Source organism: Drosophila teissieri, chromosome X (assembly GCF_016746235.2).
Source record: "Drosophila teissieri strain GT53w chromosome X, Prin_Dtei_1.1, whole genome shotgun sequence".
Lineage (NCBI taxonomy): Eukaryota > Metazoa > Arthropoda > Insecta > Diptera > Drosophilidae > Drosophila > Drosophila teissieri.
In genome coordinates, this window is record NC_053034.1 from 20,256,515 (window position 1) to 20,268,835 (window position 12,321).

At 44.6% G+C, this 12,321-nt stretch overlaps 1 protein-coding gene and 1 pseudogene across 1 annotated transcript; one reads left to right on the forward strand and one right to left on the reverse strand.

Annotated features, from left to right (window-relative positions):
• Positions 1-533: 533 nt before the first annotated feature.
• Positions 534-1,215, forward strand: LOC122624289 (annotated as a pseudogene).
• Positions 1,216-3,447: 2,232 nt separating this feature from the next.
• On the reverse strand, positions 3,448-4,909 carry LOC122623534. Its single transcript, XM_043802740.1, has one exon. It carries the CDS (start codon positions 4,804-4,806, stop codon positions 3,664-3,666), a length of 1,143 nt encoding a protein of 380 aa, XP_043658675.1. The 5' UTR covers positions 4,807-4,909; the 3' UTR covers positions 3,448-3,663.
• Between the last annotated feature and the right edge of the window lie 7,412 nt (positions 4,910-12,321).

Sequence of the window (12,321 nt, forward strand, 5' to 3'; positions counted from 1 at the left end):
GTGGCGTTAAATTGGTTTACAGCTGGCAAGGTGTCGAATAATTAAGCCCCCAACCACTAGGATTGAATGCAGGACATGAAACCCTTTGAGGATGCAGACCTCTGCAAGTCGAAATCTACGCAGATCCAAGTGATCTGCATTCAAGCACTTTGTTAATCGAAACTATAGAGAAATGCAGTGCCTTTAAACTCAGTTAAATTTTGTGCACAGAAAGACACAAATTTCATTTATAGATACGATTTCGTTACCTCCGATTACATTTGAGATTTTCATCGTGCAAAATACCTTTGCCACATTCAATTTAACATTTTCAGCAGCCAGCAAAAGTGTCAGCACGAGTGAAAATCTAAAAAAAACTCTGGAAAATGCTGGGCTAGAAGGGTGGAATGGTAGGAAAACATGCAAAGCGAGTATACGTATACAGAAGACAAACAATGTGAAATGTAGAAGGAGCTGAAACAGATTTTCCGACTGCAGTAATAAATGATAAACAAGTGCAAGCTGGCCAAATGGGCGTGGCAGTGTGAATGCGAATGACTGTGAATGTGGATGCGAAGGTGTAGGGGCTTTTCCATTTCCCAGTTGCTAGGCTGATATTGAAAACTGCTGCCTGCAAAGCTAAGCAAATGTTGTCCAGCGTCAATGTGTGTGTGTGTGTGTGTGTGTGGGTGTGTGTCTTTTCACACTCTTGCATTATTTATGCAGGCCACCATTCGTGCGTGAGTGTGTGTGCGCCACGTACGTGCCTCGAACTGCAACGACAGCTGCTCCTGCCCCAGTTACCCGGAACCAGGATCCTGGATCCTGGATCCTCCAGCCTCCTGCCCCCTGCCCCCCGCCTCCAGCCTCCACGTTGGGACCCTGTGTGCGCATATATATTTATTCCATGTACATATTGTAAGTGCCCCATGCCTCGTGTCAAACTTCTAATTAACCTCGTAATTCATGCAGCCTGCACGGCGCAAAAGAGCAGAGGTCCGGGAAAAAGGATACGGGACGCAGGTCTGAGGACTCCGGCTCCGCACTCCGGACTCCGGACAAAGGGTGACTGCTGTCGTTTATTGTCCTGCTCCTGCGGACGGCGGAGCACTGGAGCACTGGAGCTCCGGAGAAACGTGGCCGGGCAAGTGACCCAGAAATTACCAGTTACCGCCACATAAATGGCAATATTTGATGGATTATTTTGGAATTATATTTTCTGTTGCAAAGAAATAGGTAGGCTGTCATGATCACTCAAGTTACTCGACTTTCTTTGGAAGCCGCACAAACCTCAACTCTGGTATTCAAAATTAGCTAATACGACAGTAAGATTTAATACAATAACACCGTTTTAAATATTTTACAAGCACATTAGACCGCAAGGCAGTTAAATAATAAAGTACCTGCAAGAAATTTAATGGCTCAAAGTGAATTAATCAGAGCCTGCTGATTTAATTGAATTGCCAATTATTTACGCTCGCAATTACTAACTGAAATTGTTAGCCTAAACTCAAACAGAAGTATTAACAATGGAATTCGAAACCCACAATAAGTGTGGCAATCGCAAAAAAGTAGACAATGCGAATCGAAATTACATTATTTAATTGGTTAGTTGGCCAGCTCAAGCGAAGAACAACAAGCCATGACAGCAAATAAACATAAATTGAATGCAATTGTATGATTAATTGTTAAGGGCCAGCAAGACAGCCGCACAAATTGCAATTTGCACAACAATTAGAACTATCGAATGTTGCGCCAGTTAAGTTCGCAAATATACAAATTAAGCTGAAACCATAATTAAAGCCATATTTCAAAACTCGCAGCCTGCAAACTTCTCAGACTCGCTGCCCAATCAAATGTTGAATTGCCACTTATTCTGCGGCTGCCCCTGGACACCCTGGACATCAAACCACAGCACTTAATTCTCCGAAGACCAGACTAGACAAAAAGTCGCAAAAATGGCTGGAAAAAATGCGGGGCACAAAGGGAGACACAAAGTCGTTATTGTCTTAGTTTTATTAAAATGCGTGCTTTTTTATTTTTTTTGGGTGGAGCACAGCAACTTTGCCGGGCAAAATTGTCAAAGGCAACGGCCAAAAATGGAACTCTGGCAACAACCATTTCTGCCAATTTGTGTGCAATTTAAAGTGTCCGAGGGGGAACCCCGTGCCCCTTAGCAACAGTACATACACAAAAAGTTGCCAACTATTTTACAGTGGCTGCCGGGGGAGGGGGCAGTGTGGCGGGGGCCAAGGGGCCCCAAAAACTTGGCAGACACGGACACAGATGAGCAGACCGCAATGGAACTGACCGCGGGGACTCACTGCCCGAAAAAAGCACTACCCGAAACTTCCATCACCAAATGTAACCGGAGAGCAGTGGGTCCTTAAAGGGGTATTCAAATAGATGCTCTCGAGTTATTACTGTAGTAAAGTAAAACACAAAGTGAAAGGCTTTTATCACTGTACTGGATGTGATTTGGCAAGTCTTTGTCACTTCAGTTACCTACGATGCAAACCCAAATCATTTTCGGGCAAAGTTCGCTATTACTTGAAAGCAGCTCCCCTTATTTCTCTCAGTGCTCGCATGCATTGCTCATAAAGCGTTCAGCGGCCCTGGTCCACAGAGGGGAGGGGTGGGGAGGGGTGTGGCCAAGGGGCCTTCGGGGGGTTAACACTGCTGCATTAACGCTGACCGAAAAATCTCTGCAGCTGAAGTTGAGCTTACATTTTTTTGCAACCGAATAAAAAGGACAAAAAAGTATTTCGCGGACAAAGCAGCTAAAACCCCCTACCCCCTTACCCCCGGCGGTGCTGTTGCAACAATAACGGGACATTACAAGTGCCGGGCGAAAGCATCGAGTTAGTTAGTTTGCCGCCACAACCCCCTTAGCCCCTTAGCCCCGCTCCCCCCTCGCACCCCTATCCGCAATTTCTGCGGTCTTGTTAGTCTGGGCTGGCAAGTTGGTTAAAAAGTTGTTGATGCAGTTACTCCTCCTCCAGCCCGCCACGCCCCCTTTTTGCGACGACATTTGTGCTAATGGCTGCCAACGACCTGGACACCAAAACCAAACTGCTGGCCGCCCCTGCCACCCCCCTTTACGACGCCCCCCCTTACGACGCCCACATGGCAAACATGTTGCATACGCTGCGGCGTAAGCGAAAAATTCCCAGCGAACAGCATTTTGGCCAAGCAAACACACAGCGGGTTAAGTGGGCGAGTTTGCCACAACATTTGTGTTCAAGAATAATTAAATTAAGCTGTCAGTCCGACAGGGGAAACTACAAATGCACTCACAATGATGATGCACTTTCAAATGCACACATAACAAGGCTAATTTAATTGCAGTTCGAAACTATTTTTTCATGCGCTTTGTTTTGTCTAAATAATTTCATAAGTAACCCTTTGCTCTGCATGAAAGTCAACTATGCTGCTTTTCCTACAAAATACATCTACTACGTCGCCGCATCAATTTAAAAATAAATTTGTTATTTACTTATAAATTTTGATGAAAGTGTTACAAGATCACGTATGTTAAATTGCTTATGAAGTACGGTCTTGCGTCCAAGTGTAAAGAGATCCAAAATATTACAAAAAAAAGACTTGCGAAACAATTTTTAGATACCAAAAAGCTAATAATTTTGGACTTAAAATCGTGCCAAAAATCTTGCTGCTAAATTGCGTTCAGTTGGGTTGAGGGTCTCCCGACTTCTCAATGGACACCGCATTTTTGGAGATGGTGTCGTTTTCCACCAGTTCCATTTCCATTTCCACTTCATCCTCGTAGATGGAGTCCTCGTTCTGAGCATTGAGGAAACTTGGCGCATCCTCGTCAATGGTGAGCTGCAGGTCGATGTCCTGCGTGTAGTCCTCAGTGTGCTCCTTCATCTCGCGATGGGTGAATCTCATGAAGTACGGACTGTCCGAAAGGAGGTCGCAGTTCTCCAGGATCTCCGGGCTGGAGCAGGTCTGGAGCACCTGGCGACGTGGCAGCCCCGGAGTCTTCTCTACGGTCTCCACGGTCACCATCAAAGGCGCTCGGGCCTGGGGACAGAACAGCCAGAGGATGTAGATGTGGGTCACCCGCGGGCCGCTGGTCACCGCGTCCCAGGAGGTCTTCCACAGCATCATCAGGATGGGCAAGCGGCTCTCCCAGTCCTTGTAGATCCGGGGTAGATTTGCGTTGCGGGTCGCCTTCCTCACACTCCTGTAGAGCAGCAGACCCACACAGTTGCTTTTGCCCCTGTCCTCCGGCAGGGATTTGCCAAAGATCTTCAGGCACTTCGCCTCCTTGGCCTTCATTTCCATGGTCATCACCTCCTCGTGGCACATCAGGCAGTGACTCAGCAGCTGCCCGGGATTGAAAATCAGATCGCAGCTGCTCAGCGGACAGGTGATGGGCAGATTCTGCAACCGCCAGTATTTCCGCTCCTCGACTGCAGTATTTCTTAGCCGCTCATAGCGAACTTCCGGCGAACTGGTGCTCTCGTGCGGGGCAGCGGCAATGGCTTCTGCGCCGCCGCGCATGGGCACACTTCCGCCCGCCGGAAGTGACAGCTTGCAGTCCATGTAGAGACGCCTGCCCCGGTCGGGCATCAGGCTCAAGCGGGTGAAGCAGATCTCGACCTCCTCGTCGGTATCATTGCCGTCGTTCTCGCTCTCCAGGCGGCGCCCGTTCGCCATCATGGCCTCCGCGTCCAGCGTGTCCAGGGAGTACTCCGACTTGGCGAAGCCCAGGATGGCCGATATGCCAGTGCCGGACCTGGAGTTCCTGCACGATGCCCCCGAGGTCGAGGGTAGCTCGCAGTCGTACTCGCTCCGCTCCATTTGGGAATTTCAGTTTTAGTATACCTCTCTGTAAGTGCTGGTTTTCTGAGAATGAGAATTGTGTGTGACGTGTTCTCGCCTCGAAGTGAAATGCTACTAGTCAAACCAAAGGTAGAGAAAATAAAGCAAGTTTTGACAACTGATTTCATAAGCTACTTGAGTAGCTCAGAGATTTCAACGATTTCTAGTAAATGTATACATGTTATATGATTCTTCATTCACTGAGTTATGTGACGGAATCACAAGCGGGGAATTATCGTCTTTGGAATGGATTCCTAGACTGCCACTGAAACAATACTATCCAAACTCTGGAGAACATTTTGTTGCGTTTGTAATTTCCGGTTTCACACACACAGCCGCACACAGCCGCACACAGGCACACACATGCACACATCGCTGCAAAAGAAAATGCGAAAGAAAAATGTGTCAACATACAAGACAAAGCAAAACACAAACACAACTCAAGTTGCCTCTGTAGAACAACGAAATGCAACTAGAGGGTGCAAGGAGAGGGGAGTCGCTGCAGAGGGAGAGGGCAACAGTCGGACTAGGACTGCCAACTCCCTGCGGCTACGCCCCCTCCGCCACCGCCGCCCACCGGCAACTCCTTTGGTTTCAAATCGACAATGGAATGTGCCGGCGCAGAGGAAGTGCGGTCTATGGCAGTAGAATCGAAGTCAAGTCAAAATATGGCAATCTCTTCTGAACATAAGTATATATATAAGATCCTCCACTTTTTTGTAATATTTTAAATTACGTATTATACATTTAAAAAGTAACATATTGCAGAAGAATTATTACTTAAATGATTTTGATTGTGATTTGCAAGTACTTTGTTTATTTAAGCCAATAAGCGTATATTAACATAAAATATATGAAAAATATGAGAGTATAAATGAAGAGTAAGGAATAAATGACATTCTTTGGACACTGCCATACATTTTTGTCGTGCAACTTAGCGGCAATAACAGAAGCGAGCTGAGTCACGTGCATGCGTCATTTGTTTATGGCTTTCTCCCTTTTACTTTGCTTTTACTTCATTAGTTTCGAGGGGAGAAACCTTCCACCTTCTTTTTCTTAGCCATGCTTCCCTGGGTTTTCCCCACTTTCCACCGCCCACCTCCCATTTCGTATCGCTTTTCCTTTCCGAGCTTTGAGCTGCAATTGTCAGCTTGCAGTGCAAGTGCAGCCAACCGCAAATGGCAAACAGGCCAAAGCCGCTGTATCCCCGGATTCGATGACATCTTTAGGACGGATTTTCATAGCTTACCCTTTGCTTTAATTGAGTTTTCACAATTTGACGGCCTGCCGGGGGAAAATTACACTGCGTCAGTTTTGCTACCGAAACTCACCTGAAAGAAAGGAAGAACATATTTTTGTCAGCAAATCAGCAGTCAAGAACAAACAAGAGCTGGGTTTTAAAAGGTTAATTGAGGAAAATTCAACTTTGCGTTTGCACATTCACACGCACACAGACCCCCGGGGCTGCAGTGGGGTTAAGCATGGTGTTCATAAAGCACGTATCCACACATAAAGATTTCCATTTGCCTGCTGCTGGCTTACAAACGGCCCAGACAACAATGTGTAAAACAATTGTACTCGCAGTTAATTTGTGCGGTACGGCAATTTAGTATCACCTCGGCACTGGGAGAAAAAAAGGAGCACAGCTTGGGTTATCTTACCTAACAATGGGATGGCATATCAACACAACACAAATACCCACATAAGTATATTCTCCTGCTTACAAAAGTTTATGCAGAAAGTAATGATTTCAAGTGTGAAATGCTCAGTGTATGCTGCATGATAATATTACTGCGAGTGACACTCGCACACATGGCGTATACGCAATGTGCCAAAGTTTATACGAAATTAATGTTAATTACAACGCGAGCATAGCTATCCATCTCAGTCGCACGGCCGCGGCAACATCTGTGTCCTGTCAGGAAGTGGGCGCCAAGTGTGGGTGGCAAGTGGCAGGCAAATTGGGAACGGGAAACGTGGAGCGAGGGGAACGGGGACGGGGAATGTAATTCGCCAGCAGCGCATTTAACAAACTGAAAGCGCTTAAGCCGAAGGATTCAGCATGGAATCAGCATCGAGTCGACAAAGGTGCATCGAATCGAATCGCACTGAAAGGGAATGATTAATAAGCGTAATCGATAAATGTGAAAAATTGATGCGTGATGGATGCACGGATCGCGAATAAGTCTGTAAATTAAGACTCGAGGTATATACACACTTGGCACAGCCATTGAGTTTAGAGAAAGGGAAACTATCACGTTCAATTAACGTTGCTGAATAATTTCTTTTTGGGTATGGTAGTTATTTAAGTGTTGCAAATGGATAAGTGGATAGGAAGAGCCAAGTCTTTTGACAATAATTTCCGCTTAGCCACTGATTAATTGTAGAGTTAACTGAGCGACAGGCTTCATACAATTTCGTTTACAACAATGGCCCGAATCATCGCTCATCTTTATCGAGCAATCAATCGAACTCACCTTTCGGCATGCCGATAAATCCCGCTTAAGCCATTCGGTTGCACAAAGGCAGGCTATTTTTCGTGTTTTATTTTTGCCTCTACTCGTATATGTATGTATGAGTATGTAGTATTCTTTCTCTATTTATTCTCCGCCTTGTTTTGTTTGCTGAATTGAACAACTTGTGCCAGCTGCGGGGATTCCCATGAACCAAGGAAGGACCTCCCTCGCCGTTCGCCGTGATGTGGCACAAATGGCAATGCGCTTAACGTGTTCCGTGTTGCTGCTGCTGCCGCTGCCGCTGCTGTTACTGCAGTGCAACAAAGGCAGCCGAGCCACGCCCCTTAGCCACAACGCCCCCAGAGGAGACACCTTGGCACCCACGCACAGACACAATTTATAAAAGCCACAACAAATGTCTGAGGCTGTAAACTTTCCGTAAATCTTTGCAGCAACGTCTGCCAGCGGCAGCAGCAGCAGCAACAGCAGCAGAAACAACAGCAACACTGGCTACAACAGCAACAATAGAAGACAAGGACGATGACGATGACGATGACGACGACGACGACGATGACGTCGTCACGCGGATGTTTCGACGCGACTCTGAAGGATTTTCATGGCTGGTAGCTAAGGCTTTTCCCGTTTCCCCATTTCCCCCCTGCCCTTGCTGATACGTGGCACGTATGTGCTGCTGATGTTGCTGCCGCGCTCGGTGGCTTGTGTTGCATGTTGCCGTCAGCATGTCAGAGCCCCTAACACGTTGCAAAATGCGCTTACACACATGTAAGGACATGTTGGGAAGGAAAACGCGGCTAAAGTCGCCCTTTAAGTGCCCTTTACGAGCGGGAAAAGTTCACTCTCATAACAAACTCAAAATGTCAAAGGATGGAAGCTAAGGTAATAAGTCAAAAATTAACTAAACATTATGACAAAACTGCCTAAAACTTATGATCAATAAACAATAACACAATACAAATTCTAGCAAAGTTAAAATTTATATGTATGATAGTTAAGCATGAAATTAAGCTATAAAAAGTCGTCGATTTCAGTGCTTAATTCTTCGTTTGATAGACAAAATGAATCTGAGCAATAAACTAATCTATATATTATATATTTATTAAAGAAAAACTAAGGGTATAACGGCGCAGTTTCGACGAACTTCCACTGGCGAAACAAGCAAGGAGAAAACGCACATTGTCAGCGTCTCAGTGTTTTGCGTGACGGCATTTTCTTGGCGCTGACTGTTAACATTTTACCAGCTTTTCCAGCTTTCCCGGCTTTCCCGGCCTTCCCGGCCTTCCCATCAGCTGTTGTTCGCCAGAGTCTTTGCTTTCATCAAGCTAATCCAGACATGATCATGCATATATATGCGCACCTGAAGGGAGCTTGGAAGGCGCAGACAGTTGCGTTGAACCCGGAGACGGGAACGGCACTTTTCCTGATGCCCAGGCGTTTGCAGCGTTTTCAGTTTTAATATACACAAAAACATGCATGTGCTGGCTTTTCCCGCTTTCACCCGCTTTCAGCCGCTTTTACCCGCTTTTCCTCGGGCATGACAAACTTTTTTATGTAAATTCTGAGGCTGCTGTTCCCGTTGTCTTACTTTCTGTTTGCACCTGTGTGCCTGTCATAAGGAAAGGCAGAGGAAAACTTTGCGCCGCAAAATATTGTTCAACAAAGGTTGAAAAATACGCAAAATAATAAAAATAAAAGCACGACCAAAAATCCCATCTAATCGAATCAAATTTCCCCGAACACACTTTTCAGGTCACTTCCGAACTTTTGCCCTAAACACTTGACAAACTTTCGATTGCCTGGGTTTTCGGTCAGTTCAAAGTTGAGGGATTCCCCAATCAAGCCTTAACTTTTGGTCAAACAAAATTTTGTGGCCAATGCAGCTGGCATAAAAGGCATAGCTGGAAAATTAATTGAAACCGAATAGATAAGTTCAGGAAGCGAACGAGAGCGCAAAGGCGGAGTGCCAATGATTGATTAAGTCCGGATTTTGCGAGGGAAGCGCGGGGAAAAGCCGGGAAAAGTCAAGTCGCATTGAAGCGAAGTGAGTCGAATGGAAGCGAATGGAATGGAATCGAATGGAGTCGAATCAAGTGGAGTCAAGTCGAGTCATCATCAAATGCGATTAGACAGTCAGCCCGGAGATTAGACATTCGCACTGACCTGAGACATCGGCAAAGATATGGAGGCAGACCCACTTATACAGCCACATATATTATGGCCGGGACGACGACAGACATCTGTCGATGGCTTCTCAACAGTCATTTTCCGACGCATACTAAATTGCCTCTAATCTACTTTATCATCGACACCAGGAAATAGACAGGGCGCCCCAGCGAAAGTTGCAGAAACAGCAAGGGCAATTTCCATTAACCACTTTGAACAATAGTGTAGAGTAATGTAGATGATGAGGAAGTGGAAATTAAAAACTGCCTTACCTATCTTATATTCTTATAATACATTTTAAATAATGTGCAGCCTCTAGTAAGTTCTTAAATTCCCTCATAGACAAAAAGTTCGCCTTCGACTGGAGGCTTGGTAAGATATCGCCCTATTAGAAATTAGACCTAATTACCCGTAATCATAATAAACGGGCATAAAAAACGAAGAAAAGCGTGGGAAATGTACGCAGGACACGGGACCCAAGAGTGTCGCCCCGTGACGGCCATAAATATGATGATAATTAAGTGTGTCTCGCACATATACTCAATTTGGCCTTATTAACCCAAAAAATGACACAGATATTAATTTTCCGCACACATGTGCCCGCTTTTCCTCCCAGTTCGCCGCGCACACACGCACACACACACACACACACGCACAAAGCCTAAACGTAAACGAGTAAATTGGCAGATTTAAGCAGTAAACAAAAAAGGAAAAAACGGCCAACGGAACATGGCCCAAACAACACTCTCTTTCCACAACCCCTGCTGCCGTCTCCTTCGCCGAAGCGAAAGTATAAAGGAAAAAATGTCAACAATCTATTGACAGCTGAGACTGTAACTGATTGTAAGGAGTAAACAGAGGCGCGGCGGGAGGGGCTGGCAAATGCGGCAGGGGTGGGGCGCCAAGGGGGCGGCAAAAGCAGGCCACGTAGCAAACAAAGACATAAGCGCCTCTCGCACACACACACACACACACTCACACCGCACAGGAGACATGGGCGTTGCACAGGGATTTTTCCTTATTTTTCTGGCCATCGCAGAAATACTTAAAATAAATAAATATACATTCTTTATAGTAACAAGTTGTATTCGAAGAGAGATAATTCGGAAAAATAATAAAAGTTAAAGCATAGACACAAATAATAATTTCCAATAAAAAAATAAGTAATAAAAATATGCAAAGTAACCATTTTGTATACTTCAAATAGAAATAAAAAAATACAATTATAAAGGACAATCAAAGGTGGTTTTAAGGACAAAATTAAGGACGAACCTCCATTAAAATAAGCGAATTAACTGCGACTTTAAAACGGTTAGCAGCGGATGTGTGATAAACAGGGCGAAAAATAAACGGGGAAGAGCTTAAAAGCCGAATTTTCCGTGAATCAAGATTTATTTGCATTTAAACAACACTTCCAATCGGGGCGCAACATCAAACGGAATAAAATCGAAATTAAGCGAAAACGAAGCACCCAAATAGCAAAAAAAAAATAGCATGTCAGAGACCCCAAATTCCTCTAATTTAGATGTCAATAATTTCGTTTGTATAGCACAACACCCCCGAGAGAAATACATGTGTGTGTGGTTTCGCCACCGCCATTATTTTCGCACTCCCCGAAACCATTAGAAAATAAATAAAATATCAAAAAAATGTATATAATATTGCGGGGGAGGGAGCATGTGTAGCATGTGTGCGCGATAATAATAACATCAAATTAAAATATTGTAATTCGTTTTTATGTATTCTTTTTTTGCTGCTCTTGTCTGGTTTTTTCTGTTTTTTCTGATTTTTTCCCTCAAATACCCTGCACAAAGGAAATATATTCAGTTCGCTGCATGTGACTCAGTAATTGGTGGAATGTACTCACATTTCTCACATTTCCAGGGTATCTCGCTGGTCGACATTCGTCGCACAACCAGCGGCTATCTAAGTCCTTCCCCTGCCTGCCCCCATATATTTATGGCCTAATATATTATATATTTATGTGTCTGTCATTTAATAAATTCTGCTGATAATGTCATAGACATCAGCGTAAAGATGACCTCCGACCCCCGTGACCCGAACTCCGGGTGTGTATGTTTTTGGTGGCTCGCATGATTTGCTCCCATGATTTGTGTTGGTCAAAGTGGCGGTGGAGGAATGCCACGAGGAGTCAATTTTTATTGTTGTTTATTGTTATTTATTTATGTTTACGGTTTGCCCTTTTTGGCTAGCTTTGGCCAGCTTTGCTTGCCCCTTTTGATGCACGGGGCGTATACGCAACTTGGTTCCGGTGGCTCGGGCGGAACTAAGTGGCTTTGGATGTTTTAATTAGGGAAACTGAATGCATACTTTGCCAGTTATTTTTAAACTTTTCGTGGTATAAATGAATGCTTACTTAATAAAGCAGGTTTAATTATTGTAGGTCTTAGCCGTATACTTAATTTTTCAGGGCGTATGCGTAACTTAAGGTTAAGCATTGGGAATTAATGGGTTGTATTAACATATTGCTCTAAATGTGCATAGTATACTTGTATCCTAGTTTTGAATTATTTTGTAAAAATTTATTAAGTAGCTGAAAAACACTTCTTGATTTTGGCAGTAACTTGCGTGTACCTTTAACAACGATGAATTGCCAAACAATTAAAAGGTAAACACGCACGACTTTCTTGTTCTCCCCTCTTCAAATTTTCCCCCAACTTTTTCCGGCCATTATTTTACCGTTTATGCAGCATTTTCACTGCTTTTTATTTGTTGTTCTTGTCGCTGACTCAGCTGTCGATGCCGCCCCCAACCACAGCCTCCACTCTCGACCCCATTTGCATATCACATTTACGAATTTTTTTGTGCGTTCTCAAGTGGGATTCATTTCGATACT